Source organism: Hylaeus volcanicus, chromosome 5 (genome assembly GCF_026283585.1).
Source record: "Hylaeus volcanicus isolate JK05 chromosome 5, UHH_iyHylVolc1.0_haploid, whole genome shotgun sequence".
Taxonomy (NCBI): Eukaryota; Metazoa; Arthropoda; class Insecta; order Hymenoptera; family Colletidae; genus Hylaeus; species Hylaeus volcanicus.
Genome location: NC_071980.1, coordinates 22,411,322 through 22,437,686, shown reverse-complemented (window position 1 = coordinate 22,437,686; position 26,365 = coordinate 22,411,322). Strand labels below are relative to the sequence as shown.

At 35.3% G+C, this 26,365-nt stretch overlaps 3 protein-coding genes across 3 annotated transcripts; 2 read left to right on the top strand and 1 right to left on the bottom strand.

Moving 5' to 3' along the window:
- The first annotated feature begins 1,842 nt into the window (after positions 1-1,842).
- LOC128877498 (protein artichoke) lies at positions 1,843-19,728 on the top strand. The gene is made up of 11 exons (XM_054124830.1): positions 1,843-2,053; positions 2,589-3,823; positions 5,472-5,965; positions 7,161-7,373; positions 9,606-9,930; positions 10,074-10,340; positions 11,462-11,615; positions 12,878-13,090; positions 14,545-15,265; positions 15,663-16,000; positions 17,322-19,728. Exons 1-11 carry the CDS (start codon positions 1,843-1,845, stop codon positions 17,816-17,818), a joined length of 4,668 nt encoding a protein of 1,555 aa, XP_053980805.1. The 3' UTR covers positions 17,819-19,728.
- Positions 19,729-19,876: 148 nt separating this feature from the next.
- LOC128876647 (26S proteasome non-ATPase regulatory subunit 7) lies at positions 19,877-22,103 on the bottom strand. Its single transcript, XM_054123169.1, has 4 exons — positions 21,887-22,103; positions 21,563-21,655; positions 21,307-21,485; positions 19,877-21,220 (listed from the first exon to the last, which is right to left on the bottom strand). Exons 1-4 carry the CDS (start codon positions 22,059-22,061, stop codon positions 20,705-20,707), a joined length of 963 nt encoding a protein of 320 aa, XP_053979144.1. The 5' UTR covers positions 22,062-22,103; the 3' UTR covers positions 19,877-20,704.
- Positions 22,104-22,428: 325 nt separating this feature from the next.
- Positions 22,429-23,902, top strand: LOC128876648 (inosine triphosphate pyrophosphatase). Its single transcript, XM_054123170.1, has 2 exons — positions 22,429-22,539; positions 23,198-23,902. Exon 2 carries the CDS (start codon positions 23,201-23,203, stop codon positions 23,792-23,794), a length of 594 nt encoding a protein of 197 aa, XP_053979145.1. The 5' UTR covers positions 22,429-22,539; positions 23,198-23,200; the 3' UTR covers positions 23,795-23,902.
- The last annotated feature ends 2,463 nt before the right edge of the window (positions 23,903-26,365 follow it).

Sequence of the window (26,365 nt, the reverse complement as noted above, 5' to 3'; positions counted from 1 at the left end):
TCACATTTGTGAAAGTTGACACGTGTTTTCGTTCGCGAATTAAAGGGGAATGGAATATTTTAACGCTCGAGGGAATTAGGTGTTGTAATAAATATACTCGCATCCGAGAACGATGTACCTTCAGTAATTACGTCAAGAGTAGGTGGTAGGCACATTGTTCAAGATTATTCGACACACAAGTAATTTTCTAGATAGTACAGTGCGGAATAAAATGATAGGCCACGCAACGTGTTTGTTTATATTTAGAGATATACGTAAATATATATACATACATATATATATATATATATATATATATAAAGTATACCATATATATGGTATACTTTATATATTGCATTTTGTATTTTATGTAAACGCACAGAAAATTGCTTTCGTCGAATGAACTTTACGATATTAATGGAAAGAAATGTAAATAGACGACAAAATCGGTGGACAAAATGACGCCCATTTGAGACGTTTGTGAATCTTAGAATTTATATTAATTGCTACTAACACATCAATAATAGCAGAAGTGTACAGTATGTTCTTAAAAAATATTAAAGTCTATGGGTTTCCAAGTTATATTTGAAATAGTAGGAACAAGTAAAAGAAAAGTTCTAAATAAAAGGGAAATTAATACAATTTTGTTGTTACTTTCAGAAAAGTATTCTATATCAACAATTGTAAGTTAAGTGTAAAGTTAATACATAACTCTCAACTATAATATTTGTATCTTGTGAAATAAGTGTAATTTTAAAATTCCTACTCTTACAAAGAATTTCAACTCTAACATTTCTACTGACAGAAATAATTTTAACTTTCACATTCCAACTTCCAGAAATAACTTAGACTGTATGACTTTTGCTTTCTGAAATACGTGCACTTATAAAATTCCTACTTTCAAACATAACCAAATTTGACTCGCCTATATTTAGAAAAAGCATCGTCTATAATTTTTTTGCCTTTAAAAATAAATTCAAATTTAAAATCCGTACTTTTGAAAACAGTTTTCGTTTTAATATTCTTACTTTCAAAAATAACTCCAATTTTGAAATTCATATTTTTAGAAATAATCAAACAAGAATTACTTTGAATGGTACAAATATTTTTCACAAATCAAAAAATAAAAATTCTTGACTCCTTAGCAAGATTCCTAGATCTAAATATTATATAAAATTACTGGTAAAATCTTGCGAGAATCGCATACCCTAATAGCCGATAGTTTTAAACTATTGAAGAATTAAAACGATGCATTGGGGAAGAATGGCAACAATTAAGTCAATAAAAGGTTACAAAATTATATAAATCATTACCGAGACGGATGATCTCCGTAATAAAGATAAAGGTGCCTTACGAAATACTGATTATTAAACAAAATTGGTAAACTGGTTTTGTACGTTCCATTTTTTAAACATATGTCCTATATTTCTGTCCCACTGACTTTCTTTAATATTCACATTTTCTAAAATATTCTTTAATATTCTTTAATATTCACGGATAAAATCATATCGAATATCGACATCTTAGTTCAAACAATTGCAGCTTATGAGTAAAATCAAAATAAAATGTTATTTCTACAATAAATTTCGTTTATGTACATGAAATGCGTATAAAATACGTTTTGTAAATAATATAATAGTGTTAATATAACATTTTGCACAAATGTACAAATTTTCTATACGTCTAGCATATGTTTTCATACATATGTACTCGTATACGTACTCCATAAAGCAAGCATATCCTCAGCATAGTCATAAGGACGTATCTTTTTCAATTGTTGGTCGATTGAAACGTAGCTAAAATTCTGTTTGCAGAAAATGTGGGGCTGGCATTTAAGAACGTAGACCAAGGGCCAAATGCGCGATGGTTAAACCCCTGGAGGGTGGAGGCCTCTTTCTAGCTGGCTGGTTTCTGGCACTGTGTTGCATCGGTGCCAGCGGCCAGCCGAGTTCGGAGTACGGATGTCCTACTCAGGAGAGGATTCTACCTTGCAGATGCTCTACTCGTGACATGGAGATACAAATATGGCAAGTGTATATACTCCTCTCGCGAAGAAAAGCGCGAGAGATCAATTGTATATTCTCCTTTATATCCTGCATTTGGAAAAGCTTATACATCTAGAGACGCGATAGCGTCCCGACGCCAAGAACATGACAAATTCTAGCCACCGCATATGCCTGGCACTATCTTTAACTCGTTACGACTTACCACGAGTAGTTTAAATTGAAGCGTGAGGAAGTCACACGTGTCTTCAGGCGATATTCTAGTTTCAACAACTGAAAAATAGCCAAAAAAATTTTTGTAGAAATGGTAACGAATATTGAAGTAAGACATTTCTATAACATTAAGTAATGCTAAAACTACTTATTTGTATTCTTTTTTAATGGCAATTATTTTACACTAAATATTGAAACATTGGTCTCAATTATGCGTAGTTCTTGCGACAGATTTTGGTGCACGTCTTCTCCCAGGTTACCTATTTTAAACAAATCAGACTTAGGACTTCTCAAATAAAACGTTTAGGACTTAGGACTTCTCAAGAAACGTTTTTCTTCCGACTTGATTTACAAATTTTGAGATTACAAATTGAAAACGTATTTTTATTAAAGATCCGCAGTCTACTCGTTGCTATCCAGTAGGTAGCGTCGAAACTCATTCGTCGTTCTCCGATAGGTGCAGTCACAGCGAGTTACCGAAAGTTTTAGAAGGCTTAAAAGCGGTAAGCCACTACCTAGATCGACCGGTGGACGAACTGATTCTGGAGAACAACAACCTGCCCAGCCTGCCAGGTAGAGTTTTCGCTACTCTGCGCGTTCTTCGTCTGATGCTACGAAATAATCGCTTGGAGAGAGTGTCTCCGGGCTGGTTAGAAGGTCTCCACGACTCGTTACTGGAACTGTTCGTCGTGGAGCCTGATCTGCGGTCCTTGCCGGTAGACAGCCTCGAGAATTTGCAAGGTCTCGAGGCAGTAACTTTGCAGAGCCGAGTGATGAAGAAGCTTCCAAAATTCTCTGGTCTCCCGAAGCTGAGATACCTCCAAATCAATTCTCCAGCTTTGCTGGAGCTGGCTCCTAGGAATTTCCGCGATTTGCCCAGTTTGGAACAGCTGCATGTATTCGGCAGCTCTCGCCTGATACGCTTGGAGGCTGGACTCTTTCGAGACCTGCCACGACTGGAACTGGTGAACATCACCGACTGCGGTGTTCATTGGGTCCACCCTCGGTCGATGATAGATCTGCCCGAACTGAAAGAAATCTCTCTGGTGGGTAACGCGATAGTCGACGCGGGCATGATTGGTCGTGCCTGCACGGACCTGCCGTCTTTATCGGCGATACGACTCGATCGGAACCGGATAAATCGTCTCGGGGAAGGCGCGTTCGTCGATCTCGCGGTTCTCTCGCGGCTGTACTTGTCAAGGAATCAGATTACCGAGGTGTTCGCCGGAGCGTTCCAAAGAATGCCGGCCCTGAAGACCGTGGATCTCAATCACAATCTGATACACCGCGTGCATCCGGAATTCTTCCCGCGGAGGCCTGGAAACGCGCTGGAGGAGATGTGGCTGATCAACAACGATCTGAGTCATGTAAGCGAGCTGAGATCGATTATGGAGGCGCTGCCCAGGCTGAAGTTTCTCGACGTCAGCCACAATCAAATCGAGGAGATACCTTTTGGCGCGCTGAGAGGTCATCCCACATTGGAGAGACTTCACCTCGATCACAACAGAGTGGCCTTTCTGCAGAGAGAGACCTTCACCGCGATGCCCGCTCTGAGGGAACTTCGGCTGAAAAACAATTCTCTGTCGAACTTGTTAGAGGCACCGTTCTGGGATCTGCCGGCGTTGAAAGTGAGTCTTTCGAATTCATTAAGAGGTCGTACCCACACTACGGAGCATAACTATAGCACCACCTTTAAACAGTTCGAACTTTTTAGTTGGTATGAAATAGAATCGTATGAATTGAACGTGTCGGGACCATCAATGTTGATTTTTTTCGTCTGAAAATATGTAGAAAGCAATAAGAGATGGTTAAATTACTTGAACTCTTAAACAATATTTCAATGTCTGAATATAATTTACATTTTTTATAATTACGTTATTATATTCTGATCATACTATAATCTAGCAACTTTATTACGGTTTAGAAATTTAGAGGCAAACTTTCACTTCTGTCTAATAATATTAGGACTCGATATAGTGTCTAACATGAAATATTTAGATTATAGCTTTTATAATTGCTACTTCAGCACAAGGACTCGGTTCTTTTTTTTGGATCGCCATTTTTCCCATAGTTTACTGAATTACTCAAACAGTTTATTACAATACTAGCTGCGCCCCGCGGTTTCACTCGCAATTGTAGTGTTTATGTAAGTATGCAGTTAGGTACTTCGTAACAGCTGAACGCATTGAACTGATTGTAATGTAGATTTAGATTTTTAAATGTATATGTTCATGGCGAATTCTGTCGTGTGATAAATGACCTACAATTCATTTCTCTTTGAATTATTTTCATTTTTTGTTATCTTCTAAACTATGGGACCGAATAACATGCTGTAAAGGGCAAATTTTGATTAAATTTTGAATAAAATGATTCTTTTTTATAAAGATTAATATATTATACCTAGTAAGTACCCTTAAATTTCACCTTACAATTTCCAATTCATTTTTAACATAAAAAACGTTATTCTGGTTTAAATATAAAAGCTAGGTATATCGTGTCAGTGATTTTTTTTTAGAACAATAGATAACCAATATTTTTGTATTACATTATTATCACATATATTCAACTATTTGGTCAGTGGACGCTGATAAAGCAGTCAAGTAACACTTCTATTCGGACTTGTCTAAAATTGTTTATAAAATGAATAATATCGATAGAATCGAAAAAAGCTTCAATTAAAAACTAAATAATAGTTTTAAAGCTTTTGTAAATATTTTCGTGCGTTCAGTTCAATTCCCAAGATGTTTCGAGATAAGAGTTTCAAATACAATTTGCACCTAGTACACAAATTTTTACAAATGTCCTTGTAGCTTCGAGAATATTTGACGAATCACCATAAAATTTGGTTGAATACACTCAAGTTTAGCACTGCGAGCTACTTTACAGTTGCTAAAATTTCTAAAAAAAAGTGTTGATACATTTTAAAACTTGCATAGTAGATATATTCCGATAGATTTTTTATAAGTTCTATTACTGATATGTCTTATTTGATAATGTTCGACAGTTTCTATTCGACGATGGATCGCAACTAACTATATTTCGAAACGGTTCTGCAAACAAAGATGAAAGTAAACAATAATATACAGGTCCCGAAATTGAAACATAACTGATGGCGTTTATCGAATATATTCGAATACATTTATATTTTAACAATTATTTCCGAAAACCCTTTAAAGGTTACAAGTATTTCATCTCGCACCCATTTCATGTGATTGAACCCAGCCGAAAGACCCTTTTCGTGACATCGTAATATTTATTACGCCACATTGACTTCAGGGGCTGGATCTATCAGAAAATTACTTTCGTCACGTGGAGCCCCGTTTGCTGGCGAATTTGCCAAGTTTAAGGCGCTTGGACATCAGTGGGAATGCTATCGGACTCATAGAACCCGAATCATTTTTGGGCACACCAGCTCTCGAGCACATCAACGTCTCTGGTAACGCGCTCTCCGTTCTCCATCCTCTGACGTTTCATCATCTGAACAATCTGTACGAACTGGACGTCGGTTGGAATCGAATGCTCGAGATCGTTCCCGGTCTCCCACGAAACATAGAACATCTTCACATGCCAATGAACCGTATCGTTGTCCTGCCATCTGTGACCTCTCAGGATCTAGCACTCCCGGTTCTGAGATCCTTGGATCTTAGCGCAAACGGAATCGAACGGATACCGCCGGGTAGCTTGTCCAATTTATCCAGTTTGAGGAAATTGAACCTAGGTTACAACTCCTTGCGAATCCTGGAAGACGGAGTTTTCGACGGTCTATCCAGGTCAGTGATAACTTATTAATGTAGGATTCTCTTATTTAACGAGGTTGAGGAGATGTAAATAAAGATAGATAGTTGAACGAAACAAAAGTATTTAAGGTGGTCCTTTTCCAACTGTACCAGTCAAAACAAAACTCAAACATAGAAAGCATTAATAATTAATATATTTTCTATAGTAAAATTCTTAAATTATTATTTGATTATTGCTTTCTTTTGGGTAGTCTGATGCTTCCCGGGAAAGTACCTACGCATTATGCGGCCTATTTACAGACATTTATTACTTTCTTTTTTATTTAAGATTAAGTTGAACTCTCATAAGAGAATTATAAAGCTGTACATGAGGTTTATGACTAGTTGTACAAAAGGTTACACAAATTTATGGGCTTAATGTCTTTTGGTGAAACGTTACGGTAGAGTATAAGTGATTTTACAATAGGTGGCATTTTATGTTTTTATGTTACATTAAGTGGTGGACATTAAATGGTGGAAATAGACAGAGTTTGCGTAACTTTTCCATTAGATCGGTTCTTTGAATATTTAGCAAAGGACACTGCCAAACCATGTGGTTCAGGTCCTGTGTTTCAAAGCCGCAGTTGCATTTACCATCTTCTACAATATGACCATGCCCCAAATTTTAACCCTTTGCACTCGAGGCCTTTCTTTCTGGTATCTACTAGCAACTCGAGATGCTTTCTTAGTATTCTATTGCCACGAATGCTAAGCTTAATCAGATCACCTTTACCTTGTCGACAACCATTTTATAGACGCTTCGAGTTCCAAAGAAATGAAACCTAAACAAATATTATTGTTGGCCGATTTACTGCGTCAAACCTAGTGGTGACCGAGAGTCAGTCACTTCTCGAGTGCAAAGGGTCCAGTCTTGTTTGTATGTATGATGGTTTCTGCTTGAATAATCAGAATTATTTTTCCATTATTCTCTTCAATTCTTGCCCTCCATATTATTACTCCGTGTGTCTTTTATCTATTTTATGATATGCTAAAATTACGATGTCCCATGAGAGGGAACGGCGCCGGCGGAGTGCAAAGGGTTAAGTCTTGTTTGTATGTAATGCTTTCTGCTTGAATAATCATAATTATTCTTCCATTATTCCCTTCAATTCTTCAACCTCCAGATTATCACTCCCTGCGTCTTTCATCTATTTTATAATGTTCATAGCACAATCCGATACTGATTCAGGTTGGAGCAGCTGGACTTGAAGTACAATCGACTGGTCACCCTGCACGGAAGAGGCTTCCGACCGCTGAGATCTCTGATGGATCTAAGCTTGCGAGGTAATCGACTCGAAGTTCTCAGGCCGGACATCTTCCAAGAGAACGTTCGACTCCAGAGGCTGGACCTCAGCAGGAATAACCTCGCGCAGATTCCTCACGTGACCTTTGCGAGCACCAGGTAAGATTAGACGAAAGCGACGCCGTTTCTGCTACGCATTCGAGTTACTCTTGTTTCACAAAACGTTACAACGAGGAGGCGTTTTTTTTTTACCCGCGCGTTAACACGCTTGCAGAAAAGCGGTTTCACTCGTGGTCGTTTTGTTGCGTCACCTGGCAAATTGGTACCTAGAAAGTTCTTCATGCTCGCGTTAAGTGTCCCCTTCTAGCTGCGAGGTGGCACCATCCTGGCGTGTCGTTGGTTTTCTACATACTTTCTGTGTATTTGAAAAGTCACGATAGGGTGACGGATTGGAAAAAAGGAGGCAATTCTTTTGAATTTTTTTTTTAACGAATATGTATATACATGTAAGTTTATACATATGTATGTGTATAATATAATAACATATAGTGGCTTCAAGAAGTTTGCGTACACCATACTTTATTTCCGCTTACGCAGTATGTTAAAGGAACGGAATATGTTGTAAGAGATACTTTTAATTAATAACTCTTTTGATGAGTTATCTGTCAGGATTTTTTATAAATTTGACCAATAGAATCATAACACATAAAGAGAGCTTGATAGGTCAAATTCAATAATACTTTAAAGACTTTTTTCTTAATACTTAATTCACATAAATCTCATGTAACCTAATATCACAGAAAAATAGAATATGTATTTATACGTCTTTATTTATTTTATTTATTTATTTTATTGTTTCGAACCTCGTACGTTTTTATCATGGAACGTAACAAATTGGAATAAATAAAGACATCCGGTAATTCCCAACACACATTATACATCGTACACACACCACACAACTGCACACGCACTATATATCATACGAACATTATACAAATGCACACACAATAGGAATATCTTACAATGTATAAAAGAAAAATGGTACAATATTTTGTTCAGCTGTGGTTCGTTGATTAGTATGATAAGTACAATGAAGATTCAGCGATTCGTTCATAAGAAAATTAAATATACAGTCAGTCCCATAAATATTCGTACCCTCTATGTCTATTCAAGAAATTTGTCTAAATTGAATGATGAGTTGAGGTACTGCTGTATTGTAATAGGTTTGAATTATTTGAACTAACCGTGGGATAATAATTTTTGAATTTTCACTTACTTTTCTTAAAATGCTACACGCCTGTGGTGTGATTTTTCTTTTGTGACCCAATCTGTTCGTTTTTATTTTTCACGAGAATTTGTCTCCTTATATCGATTTATTGTACACTGAATCGTGGACTGAGTTGACTTCTCGACTGTTTTTCCTATTTGTCTCAAGGAATGTTCTTTTTTATGCCCTTCTATTTCACGATTAGTGTAGCATCACAAAATTATCGATGCAATGTACGAAAACTTTTTGGAGTTACGGTATAGCAAACCATAAATCAAGTAGATTTTATTTGAAAATTTTAGTGTACGTGAAAGTTATGGCCAATTACGTAGAATAGCGGAGAAAGTATGTAATTATTAAATTATCCGATATTTTATAATTTGTTATATTGTCACTATAATTAAGTGTATGGATTTTTGTAAATTTTGATACTTGACATATGTAACTGTCAAGTTTCATATGACGTACTTGACTGAAATTTCAGCCCTCTTCAGTATATTAGTCTTCATAATTATACATAAATATGAACATGTTATTGAAAGAAGGAAATTTTCAGATAATTCAAAAATTTAGTATATCAAATTCTTTTATCAAAAATCTTTTTCAGATAATTCAAAAATATAGTATATCAAAAGATTTGTCAATAGATATTGTTCCTATTAATATAGGTAATACTTATGCCAAATTTCAAATCATTTCATCAATTTTTATCAGAATTATAAAAAAGAGAATCGATTGACAAAATTGCATGTATTTTCCATTTAAAACATTCGAAGGTTTGGAGCACGTGTTAATGTAACAGTTAAGGGCTTATATTTTGCAGTCATTCTTTTTATGTATTTACAAGAAATTAGATTTGAAAAATCATTGAAATAAGGACCGTCCTAATGTAGGTACATCACAAAACTATTCAATTCGTCCCAATAATCATTATCCACTATTGAGAGTTATCCATAGCGTTCTAATAGTTAATCGAACTATCTAAATGATGAAGAGGTCGCCAGCCATTCTGGTGCAAAGCCTCGATCAGGTGACGCCTTTGGATGAACCGATCTGCTTTGGTCGGAAACGACTATTTCTGTTAATGACTTGATGTCAAAGGGAGGAAACGACGTTAATTACAGAGACCTTCGTGAACTGTACGCGTCGCACAACACTTTGACCGAGTTACCCGGATCGTTGCACAGCTTAACAGCTCTTCAGGTTCTCGACTTGAGCTTCAACAAGCTGAACATCCTGTCGCCGGAAACGCTCAGCAGCCTATCGTCCTTGCTCGAGCTGAAGCTCGTCAGAAATCGTATTCGTGAACTCCGGGAGGGCGCGTTCGATGGTCTGCCGCGATTATCCTTGATCGATCTGGAAAACAACGATCTCAGGATCATCGAGAGGAACGCTATTAGAGCTCTGCCGGAATTGCAAGCGTTGAGGCTCGGGAAAAATCGGTTGCAGGTAATTGAAACTTATTCTAGCAGATCCTACAGACTGTCTCCAAAATTATAAACCAAAATCGAGGTATATGGTCTACTCATTCAAAAGTGAAAGACTTGTAGATTTCTGAATCTGTGTGTTCTCCCTGTTTTGTACGTTTGCAGATGATTCCAAGCGGTGCTTTCACCGAGTTACCGCTCTTACAAAGTGCGGAACTTCAGGAAAATCAGATCCAGGAAATTGCAAGCAATGCATTCATTAACGTGCCTCACCTTCTCTTCCTAAATCTAAGCTATAATCATTTACCTGCGTTGGATTACGTTGGTTTGGAGAGCCTACGTTCACTGGAAGTATTGGACTTGAGCAATAATCGACTGTCCAGGGTGTCCAGTAACAGTTTAGCGCCAATGGAGTGGCTAGTTGAACTGAAAGTGAGTACAGGATCATGTTTTCTTAGTTCATGATTGATTTCGCAGAAGCTACATCCTCTTTCACGTTTCACAGATTGCTTATCACACGAATCCATCTTACAGTTTTTTTAATTTAAATAATTTACAATCAACCTATCTATCTACCTGTAATATCTACATAGTTTTCCACCAGATTAAAATTTGTTTTATGTACATTGTCCTTGAGGAGAGTAATAAAGGAGTTTTTAACCGACTTCGAAAAGGAGGAGGTTACTCGATTCGACATTTATATTTTTTTTGTTTGATAGCTGAAATTGTAACACTTTAGAATAACTGAAAAGGGTGATTTCACGCGAAATTATGGAGTAACAACTCGGATTTTTACGAAATTTAAATATGTCGTAGTCTTTAGTGATATTTGAGCATATTTTGAAATATTTTACTAAACTTTTAACAGTGTCAGTTTTAAAATTGTTTAAAGTTCAATGCTACCTTGTTATCAATAAATTTTAAGAATTGAACTAGCTAACGGATAAAATTAAGCTTTCGCTGACTTATAGTGAAGACATAAAAGTACCAAGTAAATATAACTTGCATCGAAAAGAAAAAATTTGTGATTATTTAAAAAAAAAAAAATTGTATCAAATAAAAGGCTTGTTTTTATGATACTCGTGCTTTTAAAAATTTGAACAAAAATTGGAATGCAGACCAACTTATCCTCTTTATGGAAGAACTTTCAAAAAGATGGATGTGTCGTAATCTATAGAAAAAAATCGGACTTCAAACAACTATAAATTCGATAATTTTTAAAATTTCAAAAAATCCTTCGACATACGTTCAAATATTGCTAATAACATATTCAAATTTCGTAAAACTTCGTAATGTTACTCTAACAGGTATACGATTTCGTGTGAAATAATCCAATTTTAAAATGAAAAGAAAAACAATAACGAAGAAAAAATGACGGCGGGGATCGACTTTAGTAATGACGGAGAATACTTTCTCGTCGAAAGTGAAACTTCTCCACGAACCGTGGTGCGAGGCCACGTTCGTTATGCTAGGAGAGCAATTATTCGTATAGCTGAATCGTTAATTAGAGAGATAGCGGATCGTTTTACATACGTTTTCTACATTGGCTGCAGATGGATAACAATCGGATTTGCGCCATCCAGGGCTCCCCTTTCGACGAAATGCCGAGACTTCGGGTCCTCAGTTTGAGGAGCAACCGCATGGCTTCCGTTTCGGAAGCAGCGTTTAAACGTTTGAGATCGAACATTGCTGTTTTGGATATCGACGGTAAATGAAATCAATTGTTCGCTTTATTTAATATTTTTCAGCGCAGCAGGCATAATTGGATTTATCAAAATCTCCGTTAACCCTTTGCCGCGATAGTCACCTAAAATTACCAGTGCACGTTTCAGCAGAAACGCTTCTTTAAGCGATTTTCATTCATAGCACTCTAAGATGTCAAATTATAGACGTATGCAGATCTTTCGCCTCTATGAATTGTTTTCACTAGATGCATACATGGGTTTATCGGCCACAGCGACGTGTTTACATAGGACACACATGTACATTACATATATGAGTCTTCAGGTCTCATCAATTGTTTTCGCTAAACGCATATATGAGTTCCCCGCCAAAATGATGGTTTCCGTCGAACGCATATTTTGCGGCGGTAGTCCGCAACGCGTTGATTACGAGAATGTTAAAATTTTTATTTTTGTTTTTATACTCCGCTGCAATCCTCTTTTATGTAATTCTATGTGGCACTGTTAATTTTTCACTTGCAATGAAATTGTAGATGGTAGGTAGGATTATGTAATAATTTTAAAAATGTAATATTAATAATCTAAAACGTAAATTTAGAAGTTTCACCTTTGAAAGACTTTTGAGGGTCTCTACTTACCCATTGATTTCTAGATTATTTATACAGATTATGTAAATTAGGTTTATTTTAAATTATTTATATTTACATAGCATATTTGCTTCGTGGAAATATATCTGAAAAATACTGGAAAAGGGAATTATCTTGTAAACACGTTGGAGATTATTATATATTCATTTCTGTGAGTTTCTTGAAAATTTAAAAAATTAATTCGATGTTACTAAATCACATTGTACAAATAATTAAGTAATTCGGAGTATTAACGGGCTGTGCATAATATTGCTAGATTTAACATGGTATGTATAATCACATAAAAGGGCACTCGTATAATTGGGTATTCGTTATAGATAGACTACTAATATTAATATGCATTTATTTCAAAATATTTTTAATTTATATCCATCTTAAAATATTGTCATAATTCACAAAACAGCATGAAATAAATTTTATTTCGCATTTGACTCTGTACCAATCTATACCAAGCTATATAATAAGCAAAGATTATTTGTTATTTAGTACTTAATAAGAAATTGGTTTTCAATACCAAAAAAATTGATAATGTGTTCCAACTACCATCAACGATTAAAAATAAATGAATTTATTCATGGATTTTATTGTTTGCTGCATTTAATGGATAAATCATCGCTTATTCTGTTTCTACATGTCAAAGGCAATCCACTTTCGTGCTCTTGTGGAATGTTGTGGTTGAGAGGGTGGTTGCAACAAGCCTCGTCCGAGGGGCCAAGATGCGCGGATGGATCTTTGTTCAAGGAAATTCGACTGTCAAGACAGGACTGTCAACGAGAAAGGCAGATCGATCCCATTCATCCTGGCTGTGAAGCTGAATTCATCGACGCAGCACCCTATCCCGTCTCATCCTCCAGTGAGTAGAATTCTCGAGAACAATTGTAGAATGGAAATACCAAACTACTTCAATAATATTAGGCGCCGGAAAAAATCCACGAATGGTTTTAGAACACAATTCAAATACTCGGAACTTTTTTAAAACACAATTTTATTTAACGAAGTATTCACCATTTATTTGTACAAATCTTTTCTGTCGGTCTACAAGCTTGTACATTCCTTTTTATACAAGTGTCGAGTTTTATTAATTAAAAATAAAACAGACATCAGTTAAAATAGCTGATAGTTCCAAACTGTTAGGAGGATAAGGTAAAATTTCCCATTCAACATCCTTTATGTTTTGGCTAGTCAAAGAAACAACCTTTAAGATCATATATACAAGGAAATATTAAAAGAATTAAAAACTCCACACCATGTATATCAACTTCAGATATCAAGCTTTTCACTGATACCAACTTTATGCAATACACTTGCGAATTACTAAGCGAAACTCGGTTTTAGTTTTTTGGTAACTAAAAAATCGCAAACATTTTTTCCGTACCTAATATTTGCGAGGTTGAAACGAAGATACTTCTTATCACTTATCACTTTGGTGATTTTCTTCTTGAAAAAATAATATCATTAAAATGAACGAGTTCTTTCCATTTTCAAATTACTTTGTTTTCGAATGGCAATTTTGATAATATACATCTTTTGTGATATAATATCAATTTCCTGTCTTTATTATTAGGAACTTATTGCGTGACACTATTAATAAATTCCTAAATTTTCAAAAATAAAATTGCATATCTAATCTAACCATAATCTAAGCATCACTGTTAACTCATCTTCTTGCAATGAAATTGTCAGTAGTAGATCGAAGATGCACCATACAATAATTGTGGTGATTTTCTTCTTTGTAAATCAATATCATCGATATTAACGATTTCCTTTTATTTTTTTACTTTATTTTTCAATGACAAAGACACTAAAACACCTTTTACATTACAATGTCATGTACCTGTTTTTGTAATATTACACTATTGGACGTGTCTTGTTATCGCAAGCTAGTGCTCTCCTATGTCAAAGATTCTATGAATAATGAAAGAATTAAAGACTAACAAGACGTGTAATAGTCACCTGTATTTCCTCGTCAGTCCCTTTATGAAGAGGATATAGGAAATACCCCAAATATTCGATCTTCTTTCCAATGAAATATTCCACTGGTTCTCGATTACCAAATTTTGTTATTTGTCATACCATTTATAACTAGACTGCGGATCTTTATGCATTTATAGGAAATTTGAATGTGCAAGAAACTACAAAATGCAAACAATATGCAAGAATATAAAAAAGATTGAAAGTAAAGTACATGTTATAACATTTGCAGAATAAAATAAATTCCTATTTAAGTTCAATTTTTGTAGACACGTTCGCGAAGTTTTTATTTTGCATAAAGATCTGCAGTCTATTTATAACAATTCGTTTTTCCAGTTTTCGGAGCAACGGAGGTAGTACCACTCCGCATGAACATCAAAGAATCGTCGTCGCAGAAACCTCCGAACTCCCAAGACGCCGAGTACTTTTACGAGTACCAGGATTATCAAGAAGTTAAAAACGACACATCGAACGCGACATTGGCACAGTCGCCAATCACTGTGCCGACGGACACGGTGAACATCATTCAACCACCAGAGAAGCCTCAAGCCAGTTCGAACGCTACCACCCCCGTGAAGAAGAACACTTTGATGCCTCCTTCTCCCAGCAGCTCTGGTTTCACGTTCTTCGGGGTGCCGTTGCCCAGCCTTAATTTCAACCTATGGGGAAATACTGGGAAGAAGTCTGAGCGGAAGAACTCTGACGGTAGACCAGGAAGAGGTCGCTACAGAACGTTTCCACCTACGGAACCGGAGATCCACAGAGGTGGTTTCGTGCCTCTGCCACGTGGCCAGGGTGGTTTTGTGCCTATTGTTGATCCCAGATTGACCCACCAAAGGCAAGTTAAGAATGAAACTCTGGATAAACTGAATTCCAGCATCGCGCAAGAGGAGAAGAAACGATGGAGGAGCGGAAATGGCACGGTAGTCAAGGTAGAAAGAACCCATGTTAGATCGAACAGACCAAAACAGAGCTCCAAAGAAAGGGAGGAATTGTCGACGATGGCTACGAATGAGGTCGATTCTCGAGGATCATCGTTCAGCAGGAGTAAGGGCAGGTGAGAGTCCAAAGAAATGTGCAGACTTCCTGAGCTTGGTAAATAAAGGGCCTAGCCGATTATGATGGTCAAAACTGCCCTTAGAGCTTTTTCAATTCTTGAATCATTCGAAAGTTGACCAAGAAAAACTCCTCTGAGTATATCGAGTCAAAAATAGTCTCTCCGTGAAGGCTTATGATATTAGATTTAAGGCTTTCCAAGGTATTATTCCTTGTGGTGTTACTACAGTGTCGGAGCTACCTAGCCTTGATGGTGCAGACTGCAACGTCAGTATCAGTATCAGTATTTATTTTAAGTGTTTTAATTATACAGCCATAGTTATTACTAGACTAAGGATCTTTATGTTAGTTAAATAGATTATTACGATTAAATTTCCTTTCTTGTTATGTTTTAGCAGTGTGAATTCAACAAAAACTTCGGATTCGAGTACCGCGGCAGACGAGTCCCCCCAAGAAGCGAACGAAACGTCCGCGGCCTTTGAGATTCGCAATGGAGAGAATCTTGAAAAAAATCGAGCGCCCATTAAAGTCGAGGAGAAGCCTCGAACGGAAGTTGCAAGTAGAATTGTCTGGACGACGCCAAGGACGATTTTGGAGACGACGAAAGGACGTCCTGTTAAAGAGATGTCGATGGAAACATCCACGCACGAGAAAACCCCCTTTTGGGATTCTAAAGCGGTGGAATTGCAAGAAACGTTTACCACGACAGCAACAAATATTCAGAACGAATCGAGTGGTAAGATCATTATATCATTTATTGTAGTTCTTAAAATATATGAAGTTTTTAGACATAGACAGAATATTAAACAAGGAATTCAGTTCCAAGGTACATATATGTATTGAATATGAAAATAACAAAATAAACTTTCCTTTTGATACTCACAGACATCATAATATAAACTTAAAGTATCTTACGTTTTTGAAAACGCAGAAAAACACACTTTTATCATTCCGCTAAGACACCGGAAGCGGGGAGCTCGCGTAACCGAGCTCTCTCATTCACATACATTAATTTTATAGTGGAGGGAAAACATTGCTGATTTGAAATATTAAAACTAAAATTATAACAATAGTCGATAGATTTAACGCGCCCCGTCAGTTGGTCAAACGAGGATAGAGCATTTTGTTTTGTCAAGAAGTTCTGTAGCAATTTAAAAACTTTGTTAATATAATTCGGCAGAAATATTTTAACACGTTGACTGCGGCGTTCGAATTCGTGGTTGCTACCACGCGGCGGAAGGAACGGAAAGAACGGCGGGTAGCAACAATAAAGGTTGAGAAGCAAGACAGCGGAAAACACACTTTTTCTTTTCCAAGACTGAAACGACCGAGAAGGTAAACAGATGGACTAATGATGAGCCCCATATAGCAAGTTTCAAGTCGAAACATCGAAAATTCAAGGATGGGGAGCATTCTAAAAGGAAGAAAGAATGAAACGCACACCGTGCGTCCTCCGCAGTCAACGTGTTAAATAATAAGTATCGTTAATAATGAATTTAACTACTGTCAGATATTAATATTCAGTTGGTGCAATCACGGTTCAGAATAAGCATTCATCGAACGCAGTAATCGTGAGAAATTTTTCTATATCGTTATATCTGTTAGCTGGAATAACTAAAAATTAATTTCTGACAATAGTTACATTAATTATTAACAATATTTAATATTAATCGGCTTATTAATTCAGCTTGCTAAAGACGAGATATCTCGTCACACGTACTCAATGTGTTAAGGATAGGAGATGAAACGATTTTGAGCATTCGAGGCTCAAAATTTCTGATTTAGTCGTCAGTGTCTGATCGGTATCGCAGAGGTTCCAGACGACGCCGGCGAATTGTTACGGGGAAAGATTGTCATAGCGGTGTTTAGCTTTACTTACGTTAAAGATCATACGCAACAAGAATGTCTCTGACGCAAATAAGAAAGACTAACTACTTAAAGTGATGAGCCATATTGTGTATCCTTCTTGAAAAGGATCTAAACAAAATGGTTGAAACGTTGAAGTAAACGATTGAAATAACTTTACCTTACAATAATTTGAACTAAATTGTTTGCAGACGCTTCGAGGGCCACTGTGACGGAACCATCATCGACCTTACAATCGACTTTCCTGGAGAATCGGCAGAACTCTTCCGTATCTCTGTTACCACGCGAAACGGAAGCGTCAGCTCTTTCAGCGTTTCTGGTTCCCGGCGGTCAAGTGCCCTCCTCCATATCGGTACCAAATTTACGTCCATTAGGGAGGTCAACTATAACAAAAGTCCCCTCGCCACACCTCGGGCTCTCTGCCGAGCCAGAGAAGCAAAAGTCTGTGGCTGAGGCTGTCCAACGGAACGTGGAAAACTTGGAAGATGAAATTCTTGATAAAGAGGAATCCTCCGACGAAAACGCCGAAGTCGTCGAGGACAGTTCGTTCAATTGGTATTTTCAGCATTACAACGATACCAATTTAGAACCCTACGTGGGCGTACCGTACAGTACAGGTGAAAAAACAAGTGCGTGCAGACTGACTCTATTAGGTCCGGTATGTCTTATATTTTACACTCTCGTATAGAAACGTGAAAAATTAAACATTCCTAACGATTAATTTATTAAGTGATTAACTCTTATCACTCGAAGAATATCATGGAATGATACGCTGCTTAAGTTTTATAAGATAGCTTTTTATTTGTAAGAATATTTATAAATTTATACATGTTAGGCAAACACAAAATAAGAGTATAAAAAAGAAAATTCATATTTTACTGTTCTTTCTACATATTTTTTAACAATTAATTTCCACAAATGTTAATTTCAATAGAATTTTTTGATGTGATGTCCTTAAAAATACAGAACGGAAGAACTAATTATATAATTCTTTTGTAATTTGAACGTGCAACTTATTTTTTATATTCTTCTTTTGTGTAAAAGCGAAGGAAACAATTGCCGATATTTAGCCTTGGTTTACTGTGGCAAGTAGCACAATAATTTGTTGTTCTACGCCTTTTATCGGCACCAGGCCAAATAAGACAATCTTTAATTTTTTTTTTATTTTAACAAGAAAAACTCGAAATTACAAAGGTTTTCTATGTTCATCTTTCCTTCTTACCTATAGTACCCATCTCTTCACGTTTCGTAAAATCTTGTCAAACATGTCATACTAATTTATTTATTAATATTGTACGCTGAACTGTTCGATGAAATATTTGTGAACAGATACCTGTATGCAAAACGTACGAATTAATTACAGCATTTTGTAAACCCCCTCCATCTCCTAAAAATAATTGTTTCCATAATTTTTTAGTCAGGTTTTAATTAACATCTTTGCAGTATCTCGGGTACTCGACGTAGTTACCACCCTCTTGTCTTTCCATGTCAATAATAAAGAATTATTACTTCGAATTGCTAATGATTTATTTGTAAACTTGAACATTTTTATTTAATTATAATTGATGGTATGCATTTTCTATTTGAAATACCTATTGGTAAAAATAAGGTATTCTTTTGCTTTGGGTACTTTTTATAATAATTTATTATAGAGATGCAAGACTATCCTTGTATTTAAGAAAATTTAGGTTTGATTAAATTATCCGTAGTTATTTTTCCATAATAGAGCAAAATGTATTCAATTTCTGCATTTGCCAAAACGTATATCCACATTCTCCATTTTTTAGATTTCATTGAATTATCAGTAATCAAAAATATTTTATCTTTATATCCGACCATAGCTCCATTGATCAAAGTTTCCATGCATGGAATAAAATGTTCTTTAAATTTGTCATCCAGATATTATAAAAAGTTACTAATCTTTTGCAATCTAGTATTCAGAATCAAATTTTGTACCACGTATTCGTTAATATGAAACACTTGAAATATTTCATGAAATCTTTTTTTTTTGAACGTCTTGCCAAATCATATATTTTTGTATCAAATTTTGGACACCAGTGTTTTAAATTTCCAAGAAGAATAAGCCTCGTTCCAGGTAGAATATTTGAACAACTTTTGTTTACTTATTTTTAAATTTGTATATGTGTTTATTTATTGAAAAATATATTCAATCGGTTCACCCATAGAAATGATTTGAAAATTCGGAATGATTCCGTAATTGTTGTTAATTCAAAAGGGAATCTTTTGCAGTGTTTCTTCATTGCCTAACACATTTTTCCAATTCATTGGAAAATCATTCACATCGTTGTCTTCATCTGAATAATTTAGAAGTAGTTTTTCGTTTCCTTGCATAAACTTCGTTATTGCAATTATCAAAATCATTGATATCATTATGAAATTCTTCAATGTAAAATTCATTATCGCTATTGTCTACTTCTTCGTTAATTTTTGCATGGCTTTTGTATTGACTTTATATTTCAGAAAAAATTAAATAAAATTGAATAAAATATTCAAAAATGATGGCAGATACTTTCATAGATATGCTGTATAGTACACATTGTCTTGCAATGCACTAAACATAATAATGATAAAATTCAAAAATTCTGGCAGTGATACTACCGGTTGGGGAGGTAAGGATTAATACTTAATTTTCTAGATTAAATACGCGGGAAAAGTGAATTAATTTTTCATGAAAGATTCATGAACAGAGTCTGTAGGTCCCTGAAAGGATAAATTAAGAAATAAGTCTGTTAATGAAAAACAGTGTGTATCTCAAGTTACGTATCGTACAAATACGAGCATGATAAAATGCTGTTTCACGGTACATAAGTTTTCGGTTCGCGCGTACGTTTAAGTATGAATTCATATGATACAAAGCGAGGAGTGCACGATCGATCTGTGCATCTCGTCTTGATCATTCTAGAGTCCCTTTATATTAACAAAGAATAAATAAAACCGTATGTTCAATTGATCGATTCTCTTTGTTTCTTTTATTAATAACGCAGTGTGTTAATTATGAAAGCTCAAGTCTTTTGAAAATATGTCTATAGCGCCTATGTTACGAGAAACTGATCTAGTATCCTCGGATAATATAGAAAACTTCGATACATATGGACAAATTGTTGACAGTGATTGAGCAGTTCACGTGAAAATTGCCGTAGTTTGTTAACATCGATACATTATACAAAAGTTATGTAGTGAATCTGTCACTCATTCCTAAAGAAACAAGGCAAGTTGACAGTAAGAACTTAGCAAACACATTCGTAGCGTTATGCCATGCAAAAATGTTTCAATGTTAATTACTCTCTGTTTCCTAGATTTAATGTGTGAAAATGTGTAACCGCGTTTCTACTATCATATCCTTTATCTAATGTAAATGCTTTTTTAAGTCATACTATACTGGAACACTTTAAGAATAAGGTCATTCATGTTTATTTTTGGTGTTAACTCGAAATGCCGGTTGTTTAAAAGCACGAAATACATTTGTACATATATAAACAAACTTCGCGAGTTTTGTGAACTTTCGTAAGATTAACAGTCTCAATCGCACAGGTTAGTCTCGATTTCACTTTATTCACTGACTCTTAGTTTTTGCTTTATCTTTCTCATCCTTCTTCTCCTCTTCTTTCTTCTCTTCCTTCTTCGCTTCCTTCTTATCTGTTTCTTTTTTCTCCGCGTCGCGATTGGTTAACTTATTATTAATCAAATTATGTAGCGCGATTACAGATCTAACGAGAGCCGCGAGATACACAACTAACATTTGATCATTCGTTTTCACGTACAGTGAATCAACGAAGCTACTTTGCGTCATATCGGGTAGTAGATTAAAAATGTCCTGAAGTTGGTAAACGATCTGATGATTTATCGGTAATTTGCCACTACCAACTTGGAGCAGGTAGTCTCTAATTTCCCTAATTTGTTCATGAAGACCTTTCAAACCTAATAGCTGGTTTGTAATTCTCTGGCTAAGGGTACCGACGGTAGTATCTTTAATATCTCTCAATAAGTGTTCTACGCCTACTTCTTCTGCTTCCTCTGCACCAATTTCGCTAGGGATGTGTTCAAAGGTTTTAGATGTCGGCGATCCATCCTATAAATAATTTGAGTTTGCAATTATGTTCAAAATAATAAACATACTAGTATATTATGAAATATACTATGTACTATGGAACTTACATCGTGAACCTCTTCAACAGCTTGATATGCTTCTGTTGGAAGACCAAGATCTTTGGGTTTAGCATCGATGATGACCAACACAGAATTAGGACAGTATCTCCTAATAAGTTCGTTAATAGCGACATCATTTTGATGTAATTTAGGTCCGGTGTGATACCATCCTACTACCTTTTCACGAGCTAGTAATTTGAAAGATATTAAATTCATATATTCATTAATATACTTCAAATGTATGTATATCGAATCGAATCCTTACCATTAACTTTTTTGAACATTCCATACATGTTTTCCAAATAGTCATGGTCAAGGAACCATACGCTTTTGTCTTTGTCATCTTCATCAAAGGGCACTGCAAGAAAGACAACAACGATTGGCTTTTCTAACTCGAATTTCTTATTTACACAGGTTTTGGAATCGGTATGAAATCACTTAAACTAGTCAAATTGCAAGTCACTGTGTGATACAAAATTACGATTCATTTATAAAATGGTTGCAAATACATTAAATTACATTGGATTCATCGCAGAAATGCTTAATAATTTTAAAAACCAAGGATAAACGTTGGCAGAGTCATTCTAACCTGCAAAACTGTTTGACACGTCCAGGACACCTTTGGCCCTCCAGCAACCCAAAAGAACACCGACAACTCTTTTTTGATTACCAATCTTTCCCATACGATTAAAATGATCCACTACACTCAATAAAACCAAAGGGTGAACCACCACTTTTGTAGTCACAACCTCTTGACTCGGCATTTTTGGGCTGTTTCTTTGCTTTCTACAATGAACATAGCCGCATTAGGAAGACTTTAAGTCACATGCTGGCCAATCGCTAAAAACCCTTCTATATGCAAACAATTCAAGGTTCGTAATTTAAAACATTTTCAAACTATACTTTTCAAGAAATCTACAAATAACCATGTTTACTATAAAATTCGTTAAATAATTTCTACCGAAATTGAACATGAAAATTTACTTGTAATAAATTATTTTATAAAGAACTTTGTTGGGATACTCTCCTTACTTTGAGTATTTCTAATTAAATATTATCCAAAGTGAAGAATCTACAAAATTTACTTTTTCATTTAAAAGCTGTTAAAAACTAAATAAATATTTGTTTGCATGTTACAAATTTGACGAGGGATTACAACAGATTATAGTTAGCAGCACTGTCGAGAAAACACGTTGTTCCACAAGTGTATATTTCGTTTCGTTTTTCAACGGTTGTTAAACGGTAGTTATTTTTATTGTAATGCTTTCGAAGTTTTCAAATTCTTGCGACATCGATGAAAATAAGACAAGTTGCTGTGTATATTTTTTAATAGCAATTCAGTCAGACATTTTTTGGAAGACAGTATGAACGCATTTCATGTTTCCATTGCACACATGTCCTGCGACAGCATGCTTACCAACTGCTGAATTATACGAAGAGCGCGAAATACAAAATTACAGTTCCTTTTTTTATTATATTGTAATGGTGTTTTAAGATTGCAGACCTCGTGAAAAGTAGTTTCCGAGGTTTGTTGTTATTTTTAGAAATAAATACATGTCTGATATTGGGCCTACTAAGTTTTTATAAAATTTAATGCATTGTAGTACATCTTAATCTTTCTAAGTAGTAGTTTTGAAAAATTGAAGATATACTTGCTATTTTCCATTCTAATCTCGGTACTGTATTTGAATATGGGAATTGTTGTGAATTCATGATATTCGTGACTTTAAGAATCTTTTGTAAAATATTTGTTGTTTATTACTAAGTTCAGGACTTTATTTAAATATGAGTACTTTGTTTATGAGATTCATAAGAAACAAGTCACTTTTTGTAGGAGTACAATCATTAGAACTTCTTTTTTTTTTTCACATTTTAATGCAATCTTTAAATTATATTCCAGAGGATGTCGAAGCCCATAGTATTCGTGACCGGAAACGCGAAGAAACTGGAGGAGTTCGTGGCTATTTTGGGAAAGAATTTTCCACGAGAGATTACGAGCAAAAAGGTCGATCTTCCAGAGTATCAGGGAGAGATAGACGACATTTGTCGCAACAAATGTCGAGCTGCTGCGGATCTGGTAAAGGGTCCAGTTATCATCGAGGACACCTGTTTGTGTTTCAACGCATTAATGGGCTTACCTGGTCCTTATATTAAATGGTTCTTGGACAAACTCGGTCCAGATGGTCTTTACCGGATGCTGCATGGCTGGGACGATAAAAGCGCGGAAGCAGTCTGCACTTTTGCATATTGCGCCGGAGAACCGGAAGATCCGGTATTATTGTTCCAAGGTCGAACACAGGGGACCATCGTGAGTCCGCGAGGACCGCGAGACTTTGGCTGGGATCCTTGCTTCCAGCCTTTGGACTACGACAAAACTTACGCAGAACTACCGAAAGAAACGAAGAATCAAATTTCTCATCGTAGCAGAGCACTGCAGAAATTAAAAGATCATTTTATGAAGAACGTCGAGAGTCACGAGTCAGCGCAAGACTCCTAGAGAGAGGACAGCATTGATCACATCTATCTCCCGATCTACATTGTATTTTTTTAAATCAGTTTTCATAATAACTGATTTGCAAAAATAAACATTTATACCGTGAACCTACTTCTGTCGTCATCCTTTAGTATTTATAGTTAATACAGTTCGTTTGTTAAACATCGGTATTAATCTAAAAAAAGTTGTAGTTGATACGTTATTTAACTTCTATATTTCACCGCGAAAGTGCGGACCAGTCCGATAAAAGTCAAAACTAAACATTTACGTACTTCTCTCTCTTCCTCCCTCCTTTAAGCAAGGTATCTGGATCCTCTCCTGAATTTAACGCGCCACTAACCGCATCGTTACATTCTCTTTGATTATCAATCACAGGTCTACCGTTTCGTTACCACTTTTCTGCGAATATTTGTTTACGACCTTTTTAACAATAATATTTTCCTAAGTAACATATCAAGTAAACATATGGTTTAACTGCTGCAAACGTTAATCAACATCTCATGAATCGTAATTACGACCAAAAAGAGAGTTACCATACCAAACATAAGAGCCTTTACGTAAATACCGCGTGAAACCACGTATTATTTCAACAAAATTAAGTATTCACATCTTGAATAAATGTTAACAGCTTGGCAAAACATAAATAAATATTTCCACAAAGCTTGAAATTGATATGCGAACGGTAGTTAATATCCCGCGAATCGCAAGTACTGACGATATTATTGTTTACACGTTTGCATGATGCAATATTGTTTAAAATGTTGTTATACTATTTTTCTTCAAAATAATCGCACGATTATCGACGATGAAAATTGTTTTTTACCGAATTCAACGAAACAACCTCATTACTATTGTTATTCTTTTATGTATTATTGGTTTTCGATACGAGTAACGATAAACATGCAATAATTTCCGATTTGTTGCTTAAGGGGACATTATTGATAGATTCAACTGAACTCTTTAATCAATTGCGCTTGGAACATCTGTACTTTTAAAATATAAAGAGAACTTCAAGGAATGCTTTTTATTGCTCTGCCACATTTTTCACACAAAAAGTCATGATTTTGTTTTACACGGTATTCTGAGAATGTTCCACGTAAATCGGGGAAATAGAGTATTTCGGTTGTTTGGTCGATTTACTTGATCATTTGCGTTTCGCGAAAACATAAGACTACGAGGTTATCGTTACCAGTTCTGTTTCAATTTCAGATTGGGATAATATAAATAAATAAAATCAGTAGTATGTACGGACTGTTGTCTTGTCGTAACTTAAGATTATTTTATCAGAAATGTCAACAAATGGTAAGCATTCGTTAAATCTTTTCCCATGGAATTCCCATAGTCTTATGGAAACGAAATGTAATAGAATTTTCATTATGTGAACGTATTATTATATGAACGATCTTCTATCTGAACGTTCTATTCCATGAACTGTTTGTTTGATATTATAATACTGTTTACATGTAAACATAGAAGTATTTACATATTTGCTTCTACGAAATGAATTCTATTTAAAATATTATATAATATTCACAGTTGCAAATTATTTTATTAAAGAAACATGTGATATAATAAAGAAACTTGATTATGAAGAAAGTACGAAAAGTTTAGCACAAAAATATAGTGTCGCAAACTTTACAATTATCAATATACAAAAACGGAAATGTGATATTAAAAACTATTTACAACAAAATTTGTTCAATACAGAAATGAAAAAATATCCGTGAGAGGGTCAATTATTTCTGGTAAAACTCAAAAATTTGGGATCCATAACATTTATTTTTTTAATTTTGTTAAAAAGAAGGATGTTTAAACATTGTTTTTTTTTTTCAATTTTCTATTCTAAATATATATGAAGTTATCTACGCACAAATTGTATTTAGTTCATTTTATTTTGTTTTAAGTATTAAGTAAAACTGAGTGTCAACCACTCGTTCTATTAGATGAAAATTTGTTTACCATAGAATTAACATTTTTGTTCCCCAATTAATTCACATACCGGAGGTTCTACTGCAAATTAACGTGAATCTTGACTCGATATAAATAAAACGCAGAAATGTGATATATTTTATATGAAGTATAGGGTTTCCTGCCTTAAAATCCAATCTACTGACTGAGCACGTTAAGTTGCCGAGTGGTCTACAAACTAGAAGGGATCGAGGCAAAGGGACTGGGTCGCTCGCTCCACCCAGTACATAGTAATATGTCACAAAATCACGGACACGGGAAACTTAACACTTTATCTACCGGGCTATTTAGAAACAGACTTTAATTCAGAAAAGAATTTTCCACAGTATCATATGCCAATCTAGGCTGACAATAATGCCTCCATACTGTTACATTGAAAGCCAAGTCTGTTTCCAAACACTGAACATTGTAAGTAGACAATCATCGACACAGTAAATAAATTCGAATAGCTAAATACTGCAATTAAAAAGCCTAAAAATAGGCTCCCGGTAAATAAAGTGTTAAGTATTTGTTTCACTGTTACGCCAATTCTTGTTTCTCTTTGACTTTCTTTGTCGCTCGGTAGACTTTTGATGTGAGCCGCACGGTTCCGTGCAATAACTATTT

What these genes read in the sequence shown, in the direction of transcription:
- LOC128876648 (XM_054123170.1), top strand. Translation starts at nt 23,201, where the DNA reads ATGTCGAAGCCCATAGTATTCGTGACCGGAAACGCGAAGAAACTGGAG.
- LOC128877498 (XM_054124830.1), top strand. Translation starts at nt 1,843, where the DNA reads ATGGTTAAACCCCTGGAGGGTGGAGGCCTCTTTCTAGCTGGCTGGTTT. An exon ending in AAAAGCGCGAGAGATCAATT is followed by an intron (nt 2,054 to 2,588) that starts GTATATTCTCCT and finishes TTTTTATTAAAG; the next exon opens with ATCCGCAGTCTACTCGTTGC. An exon ending in AGTGGCTAGTTGAACTGAAA is followed by an intron (nt 10,341 to 11,461) that starts GTGAGTACAGGA and finishes CATTGGCTGCAG; the next exon opens with ATGGATAACAATCGGATTTG.
- LOC128876647 (XM_054123169.1), bottom strand. Translation starts at nt 22,061, where the DNA reads ATGCCGAGTCAAGAGGTTGTGACTACAAAAGTGGTGGTTCACCCTTTG. An exon ending in CGTGTCAAACAGTTTTGCAG is followed by an intron (nt 21,656 to 21,886) that starts GTTAGAATGACT and finishes TCTTTCTTGCAG; the next exon opens with TGCCCTTTGATGAAGATGAC. An exon ending in AATGTTCAAAAAAGTTAATG is followed by an intron (nt 21,486 to 21,562) that starts GTAAGGATTCGA and finishes TCAAATTACTAG; the next exon opens with CTCGTGAAAAGGTAGTAGGA.